The 25,137-nt window shown below is 41.2% G+C and overlaps 1 protein-coding gene across 1 annotated transcript in view; it reads left to right on the top strand.

Moving 5' to 3' along the window:
* LOC311004966 (nck-associated protein 5-like) overlaps positions 1–24,990 on the top strand; it is a 65,593-nt gene extending 40,603 nt beyond the window's left edge. The window contains exons 7-13 of the mRNA XM_083997211.1: positions 4,532–4,711; positions 5,040–7,951; positions 8,235–8,349; positions 9,850–9,925; positions 17,822–18,208; positions 20,587–20,682; positions 23,225–24,990. Coding sequence (XP_083853337.1) covers positions 4,532–4,711; positions 5,040–7,951; positions 8,235–8,349; positions 9,850–9,925; positions 17,822–18,208; positions 20,587–20,682; positions 23,225–23,226 — 3,768 coding nt within the window. The 3' untranslated portion in view covers positions 23,227–24,990. The remainder of the gene's footprint in view (positions 1–4,531; positions 4,712–5,039; positions 7,952–8,234; positions 8,350–9,849; positions 9,926–17,821; positions 18,209–20,586; positions 20,683–23,224) is intronic.
* Positions 24,991–25,137: the final 147 nt, after the last annotated feature.

Raw genomic sequence — 25,137 nt, 5'->3', positions numbered from 1 at the left:
CACGTTCCTCCCGTAAACTTTTAGTAGATAGTCTACTGAAAACTAAATGGAATTCAGGGAGAACATTACAAATACAGCACACCACTGTGCACACTATGACTATATTTTAGTTACTGCCTACGACTCCCATTAAAAGCCCAAAACCACACAGGAGGATCAACTCACCATCTCGCTCCATTGTTGTTTAAAACCATTAAAAACACATCAGTGAATCCCACTGGTACTCTGGGTTCTTTCATTACTGACACACACATTATGAAATCCCGCATACACTATCCTGCTGCCACAATTTGAGACAATTAGTGGATTAAAAATTAATAGCCTCCAATCTTATTATGTGCCAGGAAACGTGTTAAAGAAAATGTCAGCAGGGCTTTAAAAAAAGCAGACAAATCCATCATTGTTGCATCTCAGCGGTGAATCTTTCCAATGCTTTATATCTTCTACTTATCTCAACAACATGAGCACATTACCTTTAGGTTTATTTGGAATATGATATGTGATGATCAATTAAGGTCCATGGCAGAGAAATCTCCAGAAGGGAAGAGTGGTTACATTTCTGCAAGTCACTCATATGTATGAAGTCATGTGAGGTTCTGAGCTCCCATAAACTGCAGATCCACCAGCTCACATGAAACATACTGTATTATTCTGACTGAGGGCTGGAGGTGGAGGCAGGGATCCTATGATTTATTCACACAGGCCTGTGATGCAATCTGACTAACAGCCTCCAAGAGGCAACTTGATAACTTCTTTGGCTAGATCCTCCTAATAATCATGACACGACTACTACTACTACTACTACCATAATAATAATAATACTTATGGTGAGAAAAGAGAAAAGAAAAAGAAGAAGACCTGTTTATTTGAATATTAAAATTTAATACAAATGTTTAAGTGTTTTAAGAGTCAAACACAAAACATCCCGAACAAATTAGACAGATAGATATATAATATGTAAAGTTTTTAGAATGTATTCATACAAATGTACAATGTAAGTGCCACACCTACTTTGATCTACCACAGTCAGAAACTGAAGAGTAATTTTAGCTCTTCCATTTGGAAGTGTTGCCTCCACATAGATGTTATTTTAAATAAAAAGAAAAATGACTTTGCTCTGAGTTTCTAATTGTCCTTGTGATCTCCATATTTACAGAAGCTTGTGAGCATCAGCGCAGTAATGGTCTCCACAGACTTGTCAATACTGATACTACTGTATCTTTAAAAGTAGATCAGTAATACAGGTTGATGGATACAGATGTTACAGGGTGAAGACTGTATAAAGTATATTTACAGTAGTGTGTATCAAGAGAACTAATGGTTTCTCCATCTTTAATTAGGCCTACAAGTTTTTCCATGTGGTCTGAGTTCTGTTGCAGTTGAATAAACATACACTTTGCCTTAGAAATAATGAATTTACTGGAACAGAAATGAAATACAGTATGAAGAAAAGTCATTTTACAGAGTGGAAAAAACATTAAGATATGCGATGAAGGAAAAAAAAAACACCCCCACCCTCAGCCCTCACTGAAATCGCCCTTGACTTTAAGCACAGCTCCATGCTGATTGAGGGTTTTGTTAAACTATATCACTTGTGTCAAATCTCAGATACCCCTCGACACGCTGACTGTAATTAGTTCCAAGATTAATCCGCACAAGCACAGTCAGATGTGGCCTTCTCCTACAGTACTCGTGAAATAAAGGCTAGCACGGATAATCAAATAATAGGTGAATATCAATGAATGGACCAAATCACTTTAGTCCCCAGCTCCCTTATGCAATTATTTCCTATTCACATTAATTATTGCTAACAGATGACACTAATGACTTTGAGAGGAAGTTGGCCATGGCAGCTTTGCAAACGATCAATGGTATTTTAAATGGGGTCGCAACACTTGATACCTTTGGGTCCCTGTGATTGGAAATGGCACCAACACAAACAGCATCTGCAGCATGCCAGTGAACAGTGCCAGAGGCTCCTAGTAACAGACTTGGCTTTCCACACAGGAGCCTTCACAGATAAGTGGACCTATGAACCATGAAATGAAAACATTAAACTGTGAATCTCTGTAATAGAGAATCCTACTTTAAACACTTTTTGGTTTATTTTATATCTTTCAATTTATTAAAATCAAAATTGAGACAAAAATCATAATCAAATGTGACTCGGTGTTCCATCCTATATCCTATGTAATGATCATTATCAAGGATTTTAACTTTCATGAGACTTTGTGGCTTTGCCTTGGAGTATAAGCCAAGGCAAAGAAGCAATATTCACTGGCATTATGCAAAATAGACATGGAGCTTCTCAAACTGCTTGACAGACAAAAGAAGTAAGTAAGGATTTTAAAATAGATCAAAATTAATTTAAAAAAAAATGAATGAGATTTTCAGAAAATACAGATATAGCACATCAGTGAGTTGTAAATGTCCCAAATGTAAGGTTATCAAAGTGCTGCAGAGACCAATGGAGACCAACCAACAAATCCACCAATCAGAGGTTTTCATTTCATCACAAGTGTTTAGAGTTGCGGACCATTTTATCTCGATAGTAAGTTGGGTCTGTGTGCTGCATAGAGGCTCAGTTTAAACTCTTCAAGGACATCAGAGCTGCAGTTTGGCCTGAGATTACCCAGTGATTTATAAACTAGCAGCAGCAATTTAAAATCTATTCTGTAAGTAACTGGAAACCAGAGTAAGATTTAAGAGCAGGAGTGAAGAGCTGGGGTTACTGGCTGTCACGGCAGCAGCATTAAGAATGAGCTGAAGCTGACTAAAGGTCTTTTTGAGGAGACCAGATGAGAGGATGTTCCCCCTGCTGGAGATAAAGGCACTTGATAGTGGGATATGTTTGAGATGATTAAATGCAGATTTAATTGTTGCCTTGTGGCTGCTGGAGCTTAGATCTAAGTCAGTTGGAATACCAAGATCATGTACAGTAGTTGTCTAATCAAATGGTAATTTCTTCCTCGAGTCCCTCTAATTATGAGAATTGAAATTGCAATCCGCTATTAACTTACTAACTTTCCAGTGCTCCATATACAGAGATCAGGCAGGTTTATTTCTGGGTGGAGTTTGTATGTTCTCTCTTTGTCTGCGGGGGTTCTCTTCGGCTTCTCCAGCTTCCCCCCACTTTGCAAAGACATGCACACTAGATTGGTGTCTCTAAATTGCATGTAGTTGAGAATGTGAGTGTGTAAGTGTCTCCCATCTATATCCCTTGCCCTACATTAGCTTGGATTGGCTCCAGCCCCAGAAAGGTGTTTATGCTGTATATGAGGTTCATATTATAGAGTAAGTACTGTATTTTGTGTAGATGTGTTGTTGAACCTGTTGATAGGAACTTAAAATCTCCATACCAATTTTTATGGGCAGGTTTTATTGGTGGTGCTAAAATCATAAAGCAAAACGATGGAAATATCTGATCAGCATCTAATGGAATCTATTGTCAGTAAACCTTAACTGGACAGATGGCAGCTTGGTCAACGTTATATGAAACTGCTGCTCCAGACAAAACCGTGGAGTGAAGATAAAATGAGTGTGATAAAAAAATATGTAGTGAATGCCGTTTCAAGGCTTTTAAAATTCCTGTCAGGGCCACTTCTATTATTGAGTCTATTAACCTTCAATACAAGTACTTTACGTTACTATACTTTTGCCTGCTATTGCACTTAATGATTCCTATTGCACTTAATGATTCAGTCAAGAGGCTTAAAGTGTGCTTTTCTTTCTTTCTGCACAGTGTAGGTAGATGATTTCTCTGGCATTAGTAGAATTGTTTGGGTTTTTTTTTCTTCAGAATTCTGCACAAAAAGCACTCGACTTGAGCCAGTGAAAATGTGAATAATCATCTGAGACAGACGAACACTATGTGAATGTCAATTTGCTTGATTCCGACTTGATCCCAACACAACCACATCATCATCCAATGCTACTTAGTCATTGTGCTTTTATCTGAAAAATGAACAAACGCCTAATGCAAAAAGTCTTCATACTCTGTGAATAGTCTGCCTCAAAGTCAGAACTGAAGCATTACTTTAAGATGTCTTAATTCACCAGCCACCCCCAAAATAATCATGGCGTACGTGTTTTAAAACAAGAGCCATCTCACTAGTGGAGAGGAAAATGTCATTCCATTTTTCAATTAGCCTTTGGATGGAAAGAGGCAGCTATGTATCCTCGATATTGATCCATTCAGATCTGTGGCAGAGACAAATTGTGAGCCATGGGGCGTAGTGTTTATTGGTCACATTGCCGAGTGAATCTATAGAATATTATGGAATTACATGGATGATCATTGAGTTCCCTGGTGTGACTGTGAGCCATAATTAAAATTTTTGTCAGCACTGATAAATGAAATTGTACATCCCATAAAAGGGTCTCTTTTGTTAAAGTCATCAATGATGACTTTTCTGATTTGATATTTACTGTGCTAATTTCACAATTATTGTATAATCTGATGTTATTACTGCTACATCCATCTATTTGTAGTGTTTTCTGATGATTGATTACGTCATTTATTGTTTTCCAGGAGATCCAAAGAAATGGAAAAGCTGGCATTCCTACAGGAAGGTGGCCCAGCCTGCTGAGCCTCACATGCCCACGCAGCAGCGGTAGCGGCAGTGGCAGTGAACTGTCTCTATCCAGTGCTTGCAGTGAGTACTCCAGTGGCTCCCACACCTGGGCAGAAGGACGTGGCCTCTCCAAGCAGGTGGGTTGTATCCATCTTCCCTCAATAAGATGTGTGAACAGGCTGTCAAAGTAGAGTATTCGGTAGCATCTATGTGTGACCGATGTTGTCTGGCCTGCTCTGATTGGGTTTCGATGACCACTTGGCAAGTGGATTAGCACATATTTTATGGGTGAGTGAGTTGAACTTCAGTACCGCTAACCGCCACACTCCGTCACTTCTCCTTACTGGTACCTCGTGACTGTGACTATACCCGCGGACCTCCGTTACATATGTGCCATTTCGGGTAAAACCAAGTTCATTAATAAATGCAAATTCACTGACTGTGAATATTTCTTGTAATCCACAGAGTGCTACGAATCGGGACAAAAGAATGAGTGCAGGTTCGGTATCCAGCAATCATTCAGCAGTCATCGAGCAGACAGACCTGGGATGGAAGGAAGGCCATATTCTGAAAGGCCTGAAGCGTCTCCAAATGTGCAGCTCCAAAGAGGCATCCTCAAATGCATCTGTACCACACTGCAAAGACTGCATGACCTCAAACGAAGGCATATACTCGCTTGGTGTAATGTGTGGCCTGCAAGGGGCAAAAGCCAAACAAGCAGCCTCTACAAGTAAACCTTTCAAGACTGAGGGAAGTATCGCTGTCCTTGACTCTGATGATGCGGATGATGAGTCACCTAAATTGCAAAGCGGGGAAACCAGTAACCAACCAACAAAAGAGCAGCTGTGCTTGGATAAGCTTGATGTCGCTAAGGACAATGATGGCAACTTTCTGGAAGACACAGTGAAACCTGCTGGAAACTCTGGTCTTTTCCCCTCACCTGTGACAGACAACTTTAAATTTTTGGAGGGCCCTACGGTAAAACCTGGTGTTAGCCCTACAGATAGCCTTACACGTCGACAGGAAAAGAATAAGGACTCGCTAGAAAAACAAAAAGCAACAGGTATGAAATTCAGCGATAGAAACAATAACCAAGAAAGGTCTACTGACCGTAAATCCAGACTCGATCAAGTCAAAAAACAACAGGGCAAACTCACGATCAAGCAAATGGAAGCTGGGACAAGTGATGTGGGCTCAGGTATTCCGCATTCAGCAACAAGAGCCCTTAGTTGTGTGAATGAAGCCAGACAACGCAGCTCTTCAGCAGAGGTCCCTCATTGCAGGGATCAGGCAAGTCAAGCCGGTGGTCAAAGTCAGCACTACACAATCTCAGAATCTCCTCAAAGGAAACTGAAACCTCAGCCATTTGACTCAGCAAGGAAGGCTTTTATTTTGCGGAGCAAGAGTGCAGATGGAGGACCAGAGCAAGCAAAGCATACTCATTCTCCTCTCCATCAAAAGCTTATTAAGAGCCACAGGCCCAAAGGACAGTCAAACCCTACTGAGCACAGTGTTCCTAGCAAAAGGACGAATCTTAGTAAAACACATGGTTCAAGTAAAGGAGCATTATCTAAAGCTGAGAAAGATGAAGATATTGTGGTATCAACAACTTCCAAGTCTCTGGAGAATGTGCAGCAGCGTTCTCCCCTTGCTTCCCCTGTGAAATATTCAAAGACATTTAAACCTCCGGGGGTAAACGAATCCTCCAAGAGCCCAACAAAATCATCTTTGCAAATCACAAGACCTCAGTCGAGCAGCGACTCAGTGGAAGAGAGCATATATGACAACTTACCCTGCTCTCCACGAAAACAGCGACGTCAAGACCAGCACTGTGATGTTTCCCATTTAGACCCTAGATCCCCACCGGCCCCACAACCCCCTGGTCGAACCACTTCTCTTCTTTTGAGACCCACTAGTGACTCCTTATCCGAGGCTCATAAATCTCCAGGTCAGGTTCAAAGTTCTACCACTGGGAAGATACCATCAAACAAGTCGCAAACACATCAGCTCTCTTCGGCTTTACAGCCTCAACAAGCCGGCGTGACTAAAGACAAGCAACCTGCAGCCCCTCAAATGGGTGCTGAAGGTAAACCACTGAAAGATACCCCCAGTAAGCTCTACCACACCCACTCAACCAAGATGCCGTCTGTCCCAGTTCAAGAATCTCAAGCTTCTGATTCAAGCCAGTTATCCATGGACAGAACTGCTACCTGCCATGAAAATGGTGTTCCCTCTATACTCCCAAATCAGAGCATCTTACGAAGGTCCCAACAGAGCGTTAGCGAACCAAAACTTTCAGAAGTCTTGCCACCGGCGTATTCCAATGTTTACTACCATGGGGTTTCCAATAATTCTCAAAGTTCCACTTCAAGAGCTTTAAAAATGGCTCTTCCCATGAATACTAAATCAAACGAGGCAATCGCTGGACAGGAAACCAATACCTTTGTTATTTTCGGAAGACAGAACAAGGATGATACAAACTCGGCAACAAAACCTGTCCAGACGTTTCAAACTTTTACGTGTGATCCCAAGGCGACACATGAAGGTTGCGTTCAAGGCCGCAGGAAGATTGAGACTCGCTGTAACTCACTGGATTCTGAGCCCTGTGGTCAACCTGTCGCATCAGACAGTGGCGTGATGTTAGACTGGGGATTTGATGAAGAGGGTTGGCTGTTTAAAAGGTCTGTGTCTGTGTCAACCAGACCTCTCCTCAAGCCAGTGATGGGCATGAATGGGGCCAAGGCTCGTAGCCAGAGTTTTGGTGCACGCTACATGGATAGGCCAAGCTTCAACAGATCCGGAAAGGTGCGCACCCAGATCAAAACGCACTCAGGGAGCTCCTTAAACTCTCTTGGTGATGTCCTTCCAGGAAATATGAGTTGCTCCAGCAGCTACCACTGTCCGATGAACCGATCCCTTTTGAACAACTTCTTGATTGAAGAGGGCCTGACAGTTCCATCCCAGCTGGGGTCCTCTAGTGAAAGGCTTCAAAGTCTAAAGCTCCAGCGAGAACAGGCTAGGCGCCTTCAGATCGAGCAACAGTTTTCAAGCGCTTTTGGTGAGCCAGTTTCTGAGGAACCGGAGAGACAAAGTACCATAACCACAATTGAGGAGAAAGTGATGCTCGGCATAGAGGAGAACTTGCACAAGTCTCAGGAACAGGAGAGAACCACGGAAGTCAAACAAAAGTCTGGTTCAACCTTGGCAAACTGGTTTGGTTTTCGTAAGAGTAAACTTCCTGCTCCCAACAGCAAGAAAAGCGATCCGCCGAAAGTAAAAGAAGAGAAGAGGGAGCAAAAGATTACATCACTTCTGGGAGGAAAGCAGGCAAAGTCTGACAAGAAGAAAGATAGAAGAAAAAGTGATGGAAAAGACTGGTAAGAAATATAGTAAAGCAATAATGCATGTCATTTGTTGACTTGATGTAATCTCAACATTACAAAAAACTTCATTGCTTAGGCCAACATTTTTCCTCAGACCTTACTGGAAGTAATGTAGTGCCTCAAATGACTGGTCATCTTCATCAAGTCTTCTCCACGTCTCTGCAGTAGAATTCATACAAAGAACTGCAGCCACTTTTCAAGAGTGATTTATCATCCTGCTTGTTTCGTCAATACAGTATCAGAGGTTCACAGTTGTTGACAAACTGTTGTGTTTCAGCTCTGTGGGGAGAAGGGAGTCTCATGATGCAGTGCGGGCATGCATATCAATGCCCTGCCCAGGAATGTCCCTGAATGAGATACAAGGACATACTGACATCAGTGGAGACCCAAAGGTAAATCAAATCAATCCTCAATATACAAGTTATTTTATTGGTATGTACCTTGTATTTCTCAATGCAAAAATGTCTGTATAGAAAGTTGTGTAGTTGGTCTTAACTAGTGAGACATGAAGTACAATGAAGTAAGTTCAGTTTGATCAACAGATCCAGAAACTTGAAGCTATAACATTCAGTCAATTTACAATTGACAGTGAGAAAGACTTTGACTTTCTTCAGGATCATGTTGCGGACGGAAGAAAAAAAAAGTTCTCATTACAAAGTGATTGAACAAGAATGTGTGCCAGCATCTACGTAAATAATTGGCCATCAAAAAGTAACAATGCTGCTCAACTGTTCAACTTTTTTTTGTTGGTTGATCTAGTGATCCTACAATCCTGCCCCCTGTAGATAAGCCTGCTGCACAGGCAACAGCAGTGTGGGAATTTCCCTGGCTGCTTTGATATACAATACATGTATATACCCTGAAGCTCTCTGCATCTCGTCTTTAATCACTGTTTTCACCTGTTTCTGATATTGAAACATGGTGTTAGTGTGCTCTGGTTGTGGAATCTTAAAAATGTCCACTTTCAAATGTGAGTCACAGAAGTGAGTCATGGAAGAGTTATCTGAGTCTTTTACTTTCTGTATTGGACTTTGACTTGAAGGCCCCCAATTAGACTGAGCATAACATTTATCTTTGGTAATCTGATTACCAGTGGACAGTTCTAAAGCCCATTACCCATCACCTGACATTAAAATGCATCTCCACATGTGTGCTGAGTGTCTACTTGTAATTAGATCTCACCTCTCCACTCTATATTCAAATAAACATGTATGCGTTGTTGCTTTTAGTTAGGCTGACCATGAGAGAAGGGTTCGTTGGCAATGTAAAGGGAGAAACCAAGAGAGAGACAGAGAGAGAGAGAGACTGGACATGGGGGGGTTGAGCAAATTAATGATGAAATAATGTTTTAGTCATTAGAAATATCTAGAAATATCGTCAAACATTGAGCTATTTCACAAATCCTCATGAAAAAATACAGATGTGAATGTAGTACAGTTGTGACAGTTGTTTGCCATCCACTGTGTGTGACTTGTCTGTCGGGTCATAGAGACAGCTGCTGCACCACTGGACTGTGTTTTAACAAATGAAATGTACTTAAGAGTAATTTCACCAAATGTCCCTCAAAGCCTCTTACACAGCATTTCATCATTACTAACCTTTATTTAAAGACTTTTACATATACCATTGCTGTCCATGTATTCCTTCCAAAAAATAGTCTGATTTGTTCTACTTTGACAGTGAAACATGTGTATAGTGAGATGGAGAGACCCTGAGCACAAGTGTACATTGCAAGTGTGAAAATGTGTTATACGCTTGTCTTGCTACCACTAGATGATAAGGGGCCTGTGGATAAAACCCAGAACCAAACACTGAAACTGTACCTGTTTGCATATGAAATACCATACTTATGTATATTACTTCCTTTTTTGTCCCCGTACAAAAACACACAGATGCAGATGATGAGCCGGAGGGCTGATGGAGAAAATGGATCCACTGTGAAAAGCCCCAGCCAGGACGCAGTAATAGGTCAGGTTTTTATACATTTCTATTGCACCGCATAGTTCATAAGTGCTGACAGTGACCAATGGTATAAATAGTCCCTCTTGAACATCACAGTACCTGTAAAACAGGTACTTCATAGCAATATTAACTGTCTCCTTTCAAGGTTCTATTTGTGTTTACCATTTTACAGTTTGCAGACAGAAGTGAAGACCAAATATGACAAATATGTGTAAGTTATAAATATGATGAATATGCCATGAGCAGTCAGAAAACATGCAAAATGCCCAGGTTGTCGGTGTGTGCTTTTTGTCCATTTCTATGCTCATTTTATTTGTTTACTTTTGCATTTCTGTATTGTGTTATGATTGGCAATTTGAATCCGGGCAAATAGGAGTCATGTCATTCCAGTTGTATTTCACTCAGAGTTTGCCCTGTAATGGAGATATTGTACGTGAGTGTGACTGCTCATCTTCACAGATCCATTCTCTGAGAATTTGCATGTACAGCTTTCATCCAATCAGGATGGATATATTCATCCAAATAAGAGCCCGAGCTCCCTCCTAACCAGGTCTTGAAAGTAGCAGTGGTAATGATAGGCCCATAATGCTTCAACTGTTTTTGTATATGGATCACAGTGTTGTTATTGGAAATGATCACAGTGCTGGGTGAGCATGGAGTTGAAATTTTAACATAGTTTCCCAATAGTAAATCCATTCTCTTACCACCAGCTGCTGCTACAGATAGTGACAAAGAGCAGTTTGACTGTTTAAATATCCAATGCAATGTTCTAGAGGATGACAGTGTCTCTCAGTCATTGTGATGAGTATGCTGGCCACCTGGTTGGTCCAGATTAAAATATCACAATAACTATTAGATTGATTGGCATTGACATGAACAGCTACTCGACTTAGTGCTGAAGATGACTCCTGCTGGCTTTGGTGGTTCCCTGGTGTTATGTCTGGTGCCGTCAGCAGCTTTGCACTTTTTCAGTGAGACTTTTCATTTGTCTCAACGTGACGGATTGGAGCCAAAGTTCACAGAGATGTTCACGGTGCCCAGAGGGTCCACTCTAATGATCCTGGTGATCCTCGGACTGCTCTGAACCTGACACACCAGACTGTTTGTTACACTGAGCCTATATAACGGAGAAATCAGACGCATTTACAATCAACCTCTTTTGGAGGCGACTGTTGTTGTTAATGGACAGTCGCTCCTTGTTGTTGTCACAAGATACACATACTTCCCTCTTCAGTTACTGATTAGTCCAATTTGCTGCAGTGTTTGGATGACAAACAGTCAGACAGGTGCATGGTTCAGCGGGGTTTGTATTTAAAGCAGAAGTAAGTGATCCGGTTGTTTTGGCTAATGCTGCGTTCCAGGCAGGCTTTTGAAACCGTAAATTACAGCTTCAAGTCACGACTTACGACTTTGTAGCGTTCCAGGCAACCTACACGTGTTTTTCCGACCTGTTTTACCTGTGAAAGTCACTATAACGGCCACTCGTAACTTCCGACCCGTGAACTCGTACCAGTTCACGGGTCGGAAAAACACGAGTTACGGGCTGCCTTGAACGTACCATAACGTCTTGTCAGCCGACGGAGTTAGCAGCCCCCGTCCTCGTCACTACGTCACCACATTCAGGCGCATCCCTTGGCTGCACACACAGCCCTGCATGCCGTTCTCTCTCCTCATTGGATAAAACTTGTAGGATACGAGAAAAGTTTTCTCCTCGGCTCAGAGCAGAGCAGAGTGACTGACAGACCCGTGTTTCAGACCAAACACTCTGTGTAAGTGATTGCTGTCGGAAGATATAACTATTTAAGACTTATATTAACACAAAAATATCGCTTACTTCTGCTTTAATATCTTAATTGTTCATGAGAGTGTTTTGAGTGTCAAATTCAATAAACCGATCAGGCACACTTGCATCTACAGTAAGCATATTATAATGGAGTGTTGCACACACTCAGATTTTATTTGTGGTCAGTTAATTACATGTTGTCCCTAATGAGTGAGCACAGTCCTGTGGTGAAGTAAAGGCACTAATAGAAGAAATGTTAGATTTTTAAATGACAAGAAGTGTGAAAAAAAATCACAAATGTGTTATGAAGCTGTGGTGACGAATTTAGAAGATGAGTGGAAACGCTGTGAATGATTTACCAGGTAGTTAAAAAAAAAAAAAACAAGCTTCTCTGCAAAAGCCTCAGGAGACGTCCATCACACAACATGACCTTATACAACACACATACAAAGAAGCTCCGACTTTTCAAGGCAGCGTTGTAATCTCCCACCTGACTGATCCCAACATCTAAAGGGATTTTCAACATACTTTGCTTGTGTTTAACTGATAGTGTGTGTGTGTGCTCTATGCACCCGCCTGTGTCTGTGAATACTACTCTTTCATTTCAGAAGAATTTTTATTTTGTCACTGCACAACAGCACAATTAGATTAAAAGCTAAGACCTTAAAGTGCAGCCACATAGAAACAAGACAGACAATAAGCTGTAACATTTTGTATTTAAAACCAATGTCGAGCAGCTCCTGCCGACTGTAGCACCAGTTTGTGTGGGTATGTGTACACAAAACGCATTAAAAAAACACACAAAAATGCACAAAAAGGGACGCGCCGCCATCTTTCATCAAACTCTCGTAACCATATGGCTATAAAATAAGAGGGAAATACTGCACCACTGACTGAAGAACAGGTTTCAGTAGTCAATCAAACATAAGTACTTGACTGTAACAATTGGACAGCCCTATAATCTGGACTGTCCCTGACTGACAGACTGACTGACCAATCATATCATATCATATTTCCAGTGCTTCTGAGTCGCTGGCACAAGTAGCTTCTGTTAGGGAGGTGCAATTTAGCACATTGTGTCTGGATTTAGAGTTTAGTTTTTTCTTGTGGGGAAGCGAAGAAGCCCTTCCTCTACACTGAGCCTCACCTCCATAACTACTTTCATTACATGTGTCATTATTGCTAAAGGAGGAATAAGCAGTGAGAGGAGAGTAACTGCTACACTAAATAGCAGATCGAAACGTAGCGCAGCAAAGCAATAAAAGCTCTGTTAAGAATTGCTGGGTTTCGGCCCAAACAATTAGAGGAGGCGTTGCATTAATTAGGTAGTGCAGAGAGTCAGACATTTAGGATGATTGTTTTCTATATTGAGCTGGAAGTTGAGAGACACAATATTAATGAATCTGTCTTTGATTACCCTGCCGCTCACCTGGTCTTTACCTTAGCAGCTGTGGCCTCATGTCATCCTATTTCTCCAAATTTGATGACTGATAAAAAGCTGAGAAAAGCCTGAAAAAGTACTTATGTTTTCATTTATGTGTTTGATCATTTTGTCAGGCAACATTGTTGTTAGAATTAGGTTTGTCGATAGATGGTTCAGACATTACAGCAACCTTGGGTCTATATGAAATGGATGTCACTTGTGTTTTGCACCTGTTCATTCTGGATTGGGTCCAATCCACCTCTGGAGCAGAAAGTATCCTACATGTGTCAAAACACTCCAGCTCCAAGGACTTGGGGCAACTTACCGCTACAGATCTGATCTCTGTGGCTCACTCCAACCCACACATATAGATAGGCAAGACAATGAGTGGCAATTGAGTTACATGGAGAGAGAGAGAGAGAGAGAGAGAGAGAGAGAGAGAGAGAGAGGAGGGTGAAATGTCTAGTCAAACTTTATTCGGTTGTTATTTCACTGCATTCACTCACTATATTAAAAATAGCCACTTATAAAACTCTCCACATCGCTCAGGTAGAGGGTTGGTGACAGACCCTGCTGAAATGTTATTGGTCAGATTGACACCATCAGCAGGGTGCTGCAAATATCAAGCATGTTTGATATGGAAGGACGCCTGCCCTCGGGGGTTAATCACCTCATTAAATTTCAGCAGCGCTCCAGCTAAGCACGCTCACCCAAACCACAACTGAGTGAATTAACTTTGCCTTCAGCTGTGAGCTGAATTATGCCATTCACACACTAACTTGTTGGGCCTCATATAATGTTGACAGAGCAGTTTTATGTGGTTTCACATAACACCCAGAAACTGCATCTAAACCTTTGTTTAGGAACAAAGAAGGGAGGCGTACACAGAGTTGAAGCACAAACACAGTTAGATTTATCAAATCAAAAGACGACCATAATGTTAATGGAGGGTGGATCTTTGGATTGTAGGTGTATGGAAGTGCATGGATGTTCTGTATGGTTTAAAATGTTCGGTGTGTGAAAACTAAACACAAAAGAACAGAGCATGTAGAGCATGGTGTGGGCTGTAGTGTCCAGCCTACAGATCATTGGCAGCAGCACATTGGCAACAAGACGGGGCAGTTAAAGGTTGGGTTGGAGATCCTATTCTGGAGAATTTTTTACTAAATTGTTTGAAATCCTCTTCACACTCCAATTACAACCAATTAATTAAATGCTTTTTCACAAAAATGAAAAGAGTCAGTCCCCTGTGGGACAGACAATGCTGTAAAAACAGTATCCAATCTTTGTGAACGCAGCAATTGGATTGTGATGTGTCAATCAAGCTGCCGTCTCTGTTCCTCCCTCCTCTGTACCGCTCTACTGCACTAATGATGTGCGCAATCAGAGTCCAATGTACCACACCTCAGTCTGGTAGGTGGTAATCTACCTGCTGGGTGGTTTATTGTGATGTTAGGTGTTTTATTTCATATGAATGAAAAGCTAGCGGTATTGTGTATTTTCAAAATGTGGCCTCCTAGAACCGTTTTTCAGGATCTCCGACCCTACCTTTAAATCGAAAGACTACTGTAGGAACGTCTTTCCAGTTAGCTGATATAACATCAGCCTTGCTTCTCCCAGCCCAGGACCTGTACACAAACAAACACAAAAAGGCCCAAGGCTCCGGGCCATCACAATTAGTCTGTCTTTGATTTCATCTTTTTCAGATCAATTCAAAGTAAAGGTTCTAAGCTACATCTGCCACATCTACAGCCTTTGAGCTGCTACTGTTTTTCCCTCTCTTCACATGTGCTGGACATGTCCACATTGTGATGTCTCCATTTTAAAATGGTGGTTTCAATAAAATTATTTCTTGAAAATTAGTGTGGACGGCAGGAGGAAACAGAAAAGAGATGAAGTTTAAAAAGAGAAGTAACCGGGTGGACAGCAAGGTGCTACAAAGCCCAATGAAATGAGACGAGCAGATAAAGAGACTGATAGAGCCAGTAAAACCTTTATGGAGGCTTTGACAGTCCAGTGGGATTGAAGTCAGTTGCCCCCATGGCCACTCTGCCCGTGTTTACTTCCAAAGCATAGAGACCTTAGTAAATTGCATGTCATGTTTTCCTTCTAGAGAACAATTGTGGGCTGATGGGGTTACTGGTAAAAAAAAACAAGATAATGACAAGTAACAAAAGCAAGGAGACCACTTTGTTCTGTTTGTCCGTCTAAGTCAAACATCTGCCATAAGGACAAACCAACGGAACTGAATATTATTGTAACAATGACCATAAAGGTGCTCCTGTTTAATTAAAGGTGGACCTGCTAATTTCAGTGCAAACCATGATCAGTTACTTAAAGGGATAGTTCAACATTTTGGCAAACTGGCCCATTGCCATAATCCCTGTAGTTTTAGGAGTAGGTTTTTTTTTTTTTTTTTACCTTTAATCATCGGTGCAAGCTATTTTTAGATTGGTAGAGCAGAGCCATGAGCTGCTCAGAGCTACGCTACGGAGGCTCATGGGATTTCTTGGTTTCCCTCATCAAACTCATCAAATACACAATCCAACAACTCCAAAATGCTCTGGTGGACAAGTTGTGACCTGCACATTCACCACGCTATGAGATAATAACAGAACGTTACGAGACAGAGTTGTTTTTGAGGCAAATGCAGAGACTGCTTGCTGAAAAACTGCCCCAACGGGAACGCGCATCAGCGGTTTTGCAAAAATTTACCTTGAAAACAACTCTGTCTCGTATGTTCGCGGCTCCGCTGTTCTAAAAGTAGCTTGCACCATCAATAAAAGGTAACAAACCTACTCCTAAAACTTCATAGGATTATGGCAATGGGCCAATTTGCCAAAATGTTGAACTATCCCTTTAACCTAACCAAGTTCTTGTTGTGCCTAAACATAACCAAACTATGTCCATGTCACAGTGATAAGCACATGTTGATCATTTGGCCCCTGCTACTGGGAGGTCTATTATGGGTTGTATCTTGTAGCAAACAAGTAGGACTTGAACATATTCAACACATTATTCTCATTCACATACAATGCCATGTTTTAAGATATTAAATATGTCTTCTGACATCATGGAGTTGATTGACTGAGCTTCGGTTCAACAGAGAGAAGATGTGACGAGCACAACAACCTCAATCTCCATGTGAAAAGCTTGTTGAGACCAATCAATTCTCAGCCTTAGTGAGTCTGCCTTTCCAGGGAAGACTGTGTCACAGTTGTTCTTGTTAACTTCCAACTACAGACCAAACTAATCAATAAAGTCTCTGTTCTATGTCTTGCCAGTTAAATTATCTGTTCTTGTTTACAACAGGACCAGGTTGGTTTTCACCTCGAGTGGTGCTTAACTAACCGGTGTAGATACTCAAAGACCATTTTTGACACTCAGAAGCTGCACAGACATCCGTCATAGATGTTAGTGAAGCTGCCAGGCCCGAGCTCTAAGACGTTCTCCAAATAAAGCTGTTCAGATGTTTCAATGCTGTTTAGAACAGTGTCCGGTTAAAGCTGAATGATACATGCAACTGCATTACACAAGTTATTTTCATGGCAAATTGGCAACAAGTAGGCCTAGTATCAAACTGTAGCCTATTTGTAATACTTTTACCTCTTCCATATTTTTAAAACTCTTTTAGCACAGTGTGACTTGTAATGAAACAGATTCAAAGAACTCAATTAATTTGGGCATTCTGGCTTAAAAATGGAATGAGAACAGAAGTGAAGAAAAATGAGCTTGTAGGAAAACCCAGAAGAGCGGAGTGAAGTCTCCTGTGTGCACACTTTAATTAATAAAGGGGGAGCAGCTGCTGCCTTCTCTCCAGCGTATGATTGCCTACAGGTTCATGCTAAAGGCTACATATTAAAACATAAGCCTGCGCGACAACAGCTGATACAAACAATGTTACAAACACTGCATATTAGAAATGTGCAAAGCTTCATCCTTGTTTTCTTTAAAAAATAACGATTTAAAATAGAGATTGGTGGGTTTGTCTCACAGTTAGGATTTATATATTGAAAACAAAATACACAAGACTGCGGTGTATTTGAATTTCATCTCACATGCCATTACATGCATTTCATGTTGAGAGTATGTGCATGCCAGCAGTCACGCACCCATTAAATAACATTTGTGACACAAAGCAGTGGTTTAAGTGGGCTTGATTTGCATTGGCTGAGTCATTCTCTGTGGTGTAATTAGCACAAAAAAGTAATTACCCTGATTCACACTTAACATGTAATTAGATTGTTCTGAACCACCATTTTTCAACTTGGCTTTTAATGGGAATCCATGGAGAGTGGGTGAACAAAAAAAAAAAAACACAAAAAAAACAAGACTAACCATCTGTTGCATGTCTGCATTAAAATGACCAAAGCACAACAGTAAAATGAACAGCTTAGAGCTCAAACAGAGTGAAGTTAATGTGGAAGGAATAGCAAAGAGATATGATGGAAACCATGTCATGATGCTGCAGAGCGCCTCCGTCACCACTGCTCTCATTTGATAGTGTCGGCTCTTTCACTGTTTTAAGTCCAGAGACACTGGAGCTGCAGTTACAGTCCTGGGGATATAAAAGGATGACAATCAAAGGTGTCTTTAGTGCCACTTCAACCATGGTTACCCTGTTGTTTCATTCCTGTTGTGCTCCCTCTTCCTCCCTCTACCCTGAGCCACTTCAACTGTTCTCCTTGTGCCGCAGGCTCCGGCTGCAAGATGCGAACGTTGGACAGTGGGATCGGGACCATCCCCCTTCCTGAATCCTGTTCCTTCTTCTCCTCCATCCTGCACCTCCTCCCCAAATCCTCATCAACCCCAGAACAGTCCCTCAGTCCTCCCAGTGTCCCCGGCTCCTCCAGTGAGGACGTGTCTCCTTCCCCGTTACCCCGGTGGAGAATACCCACGAGCTTTAAGGACAGCAGCCACGCAGGGGTGGCAAACTCCCTGTCCGACTCCTCCGTGACCCATATCCAGTCAGTGCCTTTCCCCACTGTGGCCTTCCTCCAGCCCATCCAACCCCAGTCTGAACCCATTGTGACCTCTGCCAGTGTGTGTGATACCCAGAGCAGGCTCCCCAGACCACTGCAAGGTACAGTAAAGACACGAAGGCCCCATGACTTTTCAACTGCAGCAGTAGCAATGATGCTTGTAGGAGTTCCTCCTTCCAGTGCTATAGAGACTTTTCTCTATGAAGTTTCCTTGTCAGCAAGTTTCATCTTAAAGGGATAGTTCAACATTTTGGCAAATTGGCCCATTGCCATATCCCTATAAGTTTAGGAGTAGGTTCGTTACCTTTAATTGTCGGTGCAAGCTATTTTTAGAACGGCAGAGCAGAGCCGTGAGCTGCTCAGAGCTATGCTACGGAGGCTAATGGGATTTCCTTGGGGTTTCCCTCATCAAACTCATCAAATACATAATCCAACAACTCCACTCTGATGGACAAGTTGTGACCTGCACATTCACCACGCTATGAGATAATAACGGAACGTTACAAGATGGGAGTTGTTTTCGAGGCAAATGCCGAGACTGCTTGCTGAAAAACTGCTCCTGATGGGAACCCGCATCAGCGTTTTTGCGTGAATTTACCTCGAAAACAACTCTGTCTTGTAACGTTCTGTTATTATCTCATAACGTGGTGAATGTGCAGGTCACAACTTGTCCACCAGAGTGTTTTGGAGTTGTTGGATTGTGTATTTGATGAGTTTGATGAGAGAAACCAAGGAATCCCATTAGCCTCCATAGCGTAGCTCTGAGCAGCTCACAGCTCTGCTCCGCTGTTCTAAAAATAGCTTGCATCGTCAATTAAAGGTAACAAACCTACTCCTAAAACTGTAGGGATTATGGCAATGGGCCAATTTGCCAAAATGTTGAACTATCCCTTTAATGAATGCCATCTGCTTGGCTGTGCATTGGTGAGATCAACATTGTTTAACACCACTAGATTGCTAATCAATACTTATCCCTTTACATCAACTTTCATTCATTAAAAAAATATCCAAGTGTAACAAGAACCACATCACAGCTCTTAAAGTGCTGTTGCTGAAGAGATAACATACTTAAATGGTACATTTATATAGATTAAGGCATCACAATCATTAACTCAGACTGTGGAGACAGATGACCATCTGTGGGTACAGAGCTCAGATGTAGCACTCAGTAGCAATAGCGTTTTGGTGGCTTTCAAAGACTCATGTTTTATTGGGACACATAATGTATTTTCATTTGCAGACCACAGGAACTTTATGCTGTAATGACATATACACTTTAAAAAGCTGCTGCTGTGTCTCACTCAATAAAAGTTTTTTAAAATTATTTTCTTAACTGACCTATTTTCAGTCTTACTCAGAAGTGCAACTGGCACCATGAGTCATTTTTGCACCTGAAATGTGTGGTAGTGGTAATGTTTTACTATTACTAAACCTCTTTAATAAGGATTAATCTCTGTGTTTGCCAATGTAACGGTGATTAGATTCAGATTTCAGCTAGCTGGTAACATTTAGCCTACTCACTTATACTGGTCTCCAGAATCATCTCCTGTGCACTGGAAAAACACAACACACTGAAGGCTTATTTTCTAATATTCATGATAACCATGATTTATGTTTAATGCAATGTTAATGTTGTGTTAATAACACACACATGATAACATTGTGATGGCAGATGTTAGCCCCCTGGTCCTGTTACTGCTATAAGTTAAGTGCAGCTGCTGTTTTTTGTACAGTTTAGTTTTAGTTTAGTTTAGTTTAGTAGGCATCAGAGAAAACACACTAAAAAGTTAAAGATGAATTTGACTGATAAGATCATTCTTTTTTATTAGTTTTTCCAACTTTTCTATAGACACTGTGATAACATCGTTATCATCAGTTTTTATTCTGACAGCTAGCTGGCCGGCCATGCTAACAATGACAGTTAGAGCACCCTGTCTAATCCATCCCTCTCCTTTGTTTATTTGTTTTGCCTCAGCATATGGATGGGTTTAGCTAATGGTCACACATAGCTAAGTTGCTGGGTTACTTTGGAAAAGAGTTTGACAGACACTGAAGCCCCTCGGGAGCCACAGACAGATTGCTAACCTTGCATCAGACTGAGAGCTCTTGTAGTCAAATGCATATTTAAATATTTTGTCTCCGGAGGGACTTCTCTTCTGACAAACACTGAAGACTTTTTGCTGTTTGATTTAAGCAGCCTAAATTGTCACTCCATATCTGAGAACTAAACCCCGGCTGAATTATAAATTTGTCATCTTTCAAGATGACAGCCGCTGCTTCTTTAGTGTCACTCACATCTCCTGCCACTCTCAGTTCAGAGTGATAATCTTACTTTCTCTGAAGGCGTCAGAGGTCAGTCTGTCAGTATCAGTTGGTTCTCCCGTCTGCACGCTCTGGTTCCTCTTCTGAGCAGGAGGGAGAATGAACTCTGACTGATCAGAAAACATCTAAGATAAGTTTCATTGTGTGCTTTTTCCAGGTGGACTGGAACCAAAGAAGTTAACCTATATCAAATCGAAAACACGAGGCAGCCCGAGCCAACAGAAAGAACAGACCAGACTTCAGCTTGCCAACTGTAAGCCACAGTGGAGATTTACTAAAGCCACACAGTTGTGGAAACTAACTATGTGTCTCCTTATCGGCCACCACACTGTTCACACTTCATTCTCTGACTTCATTATTCAGAGTTAAACACTCAGATCTCACCTGCTGGGTTAGAAATAAAAAAATATATAAAGGCAATTTTAAAAGTTATCATCTTTGAAGGTCAATGTGACCCTTATTACCTCCTAAATACCAGAAATGTTCAAATTCCAGATTGAATTAATTCACAAAAGTGTTATTGTACTTTTAAAAATAGATGAAGAATTTTCTCTATACGGTAATTAACTCGGAGCTCCAGCCTTGAAAAATTTAAAAGAATACTACAAATCTTCAATGTCACAGATGAGGTCAAAAGAAATTTTAGAACTAAAAAGTGAAGAGTTACACTTTCATCCCTAGTTATTTTCTGATATAAAATGTGTGTGAGTAAGTATACACACACATGCATACACTCACATATAAATCTACAGTAGAAATGATAGGCTATATGAAACATGTTGGAAATTGGAATATTATGTTCACAGAATGTTCTTTCTTATACACTCTATTTCTATTAATCATACATATTTTTAAGACATGTATATTTAGAAAATAAATACAATAGGTATTTCATATATTTTATCAACTTATATTCTCATAGATCCAGAAGATACAGTATATGTCAAGGTTTAGGAGGAACTTGATCTACAGTAATTGCAGACACAGAAAACATAAAAAGGTTAACCGGTCTAAGTCCTGGACATTAGAAAAAGGGTCTAAACCCCCCCCCCCAAAAAAAACCAAGAAACACAAAAACCACAGCAGGGGTGATATCAGCAAGTATAATAACACTATTAAAGCAGAAGTGAGTGATATATTTGTGTTAATATAAGTCTTAAATAGTTATATCTTCCGACAGCAATCACTTACATAGAGTGTTTGGACTGAAACACGGGTCTGTCAGTCCCTCTGCTCTGCTCTGAGCCGAAGAGAAAACATTTATCGTATCCTACAGTTTTTATCCAATGAGGAGAGAGAACGGCATGCAGGGCTGTGTGTGCAGCCAAGGAACGCCGTGAATGTGGTGACGTAGCGACGAGGACTGTTATGGTGCGTTCAAGGAAACTCGTATTTTTCCGACCGTGAAGTGGTACCAGTTCGATCTGGTACGAGTTCACCGGTCGGAAGTTACGAGTGGCCGTTATAGTGACTTTCACCGGTAAAACAGGTCGGAAAAACACGAGTGGGTTGCCTGGAACGCTACAAAGTCGTAAGTTGTGACTTGAAGCTGTAATTTACGATTTCAAAAGCCTGCCTGGAACGCAGCATTAGCGAAAACGACCGGATCACTCACTTCTGCTTTAAATATTCAAATAAGTGTAGAATCTGTTTCCTGTAGATCTATTAGACACGTTCAAACGTTGCTTTTCCAGACTTTGACAGCACTGAAGAAAAGTGCAACGGTTCCTCTTGTTTCACACAGTTTGCCTCAGAACTGCACTTCCAATGATTTAGTTAACTGTGAAATCTCATCTCCATCCCCACAGAGCAGAAAGCAAAGCTTAATGGTGGTGACTAAACACATGACTAACACAAACTTCGCAAACATCATTTGCATCTCACTACAGTACATTAACGCTGGCACTTACAACAGGTCTGCGTGTGTGTGCGTGTGCATGAAACACACAAAAATACCGTCTTCCGTTGCCTAGTGATTTCATTTAATACTTTATACAAGTGTTTAACAAGTACAAACTCATAAACATGTATTTGTTTATTTGTTTATTTGGATCCCCATTAGCTGTTACAACTGCAACAGCTACTCTTCCTGGGGTCCATGTTAAAAACATGCAATTCAAGTAACAATAATATTTTACATGAATACATACATGAATACAGTTTCAACACTAATTTCAGAATTACACATGCTCACACACTCACACCCACATATACAAGCACACACACAACACCTGCCTATGAAACAAGTTACCAAAAACACTGAGGTCAAATTTCATAAAAAGTATTATATTCACTCAGTAACATCTGTGTACTATTAATTACACCTGGTGTCATATTAACGTAGACAGGTGGCTTATGCAGGAAAGTGATGTAACTTCATATCAACATGCAGGGAAGGAGTTTCTGTGAATATCATCTCTGCACAGTGCAATCAAATCAGAAACTGTCTGTTTCAATTTGCACTTGAACCAAGCTGCTTGCTTGAGTGAAACTTATGCATATAGAATTTACTTCAAACAACACTTCAGTACTATTACAGTCATCATAAACTGTAATTTCAGTAAAAAAGAGTTGATGACTCCTTGTCTCACATGTGGTGGAATATATAACTGAAATGTATCTGAGGAAATGAACGCACAAACAAACTGAAATTCTCAAGTGCCTTCAATGCCACTTTCTGAACATTGCATTATGTAAAGCAGTATGTTTTGAATTTGAATTGAATGGCAGATCATTTTGGACTTTATTTTGTGGCAGCAGCATCTCACTCGGCTCTACATCTTCTTCCGTTTCAGAGTTTCTCAAGCTGAGTGATTCAACCTGAAGCGAGGAACGGAGCAATCAGTTGGATTTATCTCTCTAACTCACATGGACGATCCCTAAATCCCACAGTCTGGACTCTGTGTCTGGGACTGCGGATGAAACGCTCAGAAACTGGACAGCGAGCAGCAAGCTTGGCATTGTACGCTTCCACCTGTGCTTGGTGCAGTGTTGAGATACTCAGTAGCCTCTCAGATGTTGTAATGAACCCCCCCCCCCCCCCCCCCCCCCACCCTGGCAGCCATTTTGGAGGTCTGCGGCTCACTGGCATCAGCTGTGAACACCTGATATTCAGTTGCTGCATCACCACAGCTTCACAGACCTGGCTCTTTCCTCCCTTGGAGAACAAACCTTTGCAAAATCTTATTCCCTGTAACCACAGCAGGTTAGCCCCCGTAGCAACTACTGTATCACCACCGTCACATCCAAGTTGCACACCCGACAGCCAAGGTTGGAGGAATTCATAAACCACAACCTAAAAATCCAAGATGGCTGCTCTGTGCATTGGCAGAGAGGTGAAACCTTTTCTCTTATTTGTGTCTGATTGAATCAGTTTTACACAGAGAACTGTCCAAATTCTGTACATGTAAGCAATACCATGTCATACGATGTAAAAACTGGTACTGCAACAACAACAAGCTTCCAACTTATCACTGAGGAGCACAGTCACCTCCACTGTGTCATCATTCCTGGCTTCCAAACAGGGCCAGAAGAAGCTGAAATGTAAATCGTGGCCTCTTTGATCACAGCTTCACTTGACTTTGCTTTTATTTTTTAACCGTTCACCACCCAGTTTGCTTACCAGACACCCACAATGGCACCAGATGTAACACTTCTCGCAGAACAAAAGGTTTAATGTAGCTCATGTTCCAGCCATGTGTGTGAACATTTTAATAATAAATGTGGAGATCTTTATTCTGCTTTAGATTTAATGTAAGCAAAGCAACAGATGGAGCCGTATAATCTCAAGCATCGATTTCCATCCTGAAAAGAACTACCTTATGTACAGCACTTACTACTGATTGCCATTCATGAGCTCTATATCTGACTGAGTAATGTGTGCACTAACTTTTTTTATTGTCACAGTGTTGATATCGACCTTGCATGCACCCATCCTAAAAAAAAAAAGCACCATTTGAATCTGATATGCATCATCGTGTCCATCGGAGTTTCTTCACAAGAGGTGGATAATACTGATATGTGAAAATTGATGTGCACTGATGAGTATTTATGACCCGCCGCAGCTCTGTAAGCACAATGAGGCTCACTTCCATTAACACAGTGAGCATCTCCTCTTGAAATGAAACTCTGCATATGTGAATTCTTATTCTTCTTTTTTCTTTGCATGTTTTCCACAGTTATGACATCAAGACAAAGCAGTGAGTTTTGCATGTAACCTTAGTTGAAAAGCACCCAGTAGGCACATATATAGTGGACATTGTCGTGCTAGCTCAGGGAAAATACCGTTTATTGTCTCTGATAGATGCTGTGGATTAACATGTGCAACTGTTTCATTGCAGCCGGTGGTGAACACTTCTTCACTTCTTGTAATGTTTTAAGGATATTTACCCGTCCTCTTGTCTGTTTTTGTCTGTACATTTAAGCTGTAAGATATCTCATCGCGGCTGCTCAGTTTCTCTCTCTTTCTCTCTATTATGTATGCTGTGTCCTTTATAGTAACGTTTTTGGTGTCTTGAATGCATCCTGACATATTTGACAGTCTTTTAGCACTGCTTTGCAACACCCCCTCCACACACACACACACACACACACACACACACACACACACACACACACACACACACACACACACACACACACACACACACACACACACATACACACACACATACAGACCTTTCACGTGTAGATATTTGCCAAAATGCAT

The sequence above is a fragment of the Trachurus trachurus genome (genome assembly GCF_905171665.1).
Source record: "Trachurus trachurus genome assembly, chromosome: 21".
Classification (NCBI taxonomy): domain Eukaryota; kingdom Metazoa; phylum Chordata; class Actinopteri; order Carangiformes; family Carangidae; genus Trachurus; species Trachurus trachurus.
This window is presented reverse-complemented; position numbering and strand designations above follow the sequence as displayed.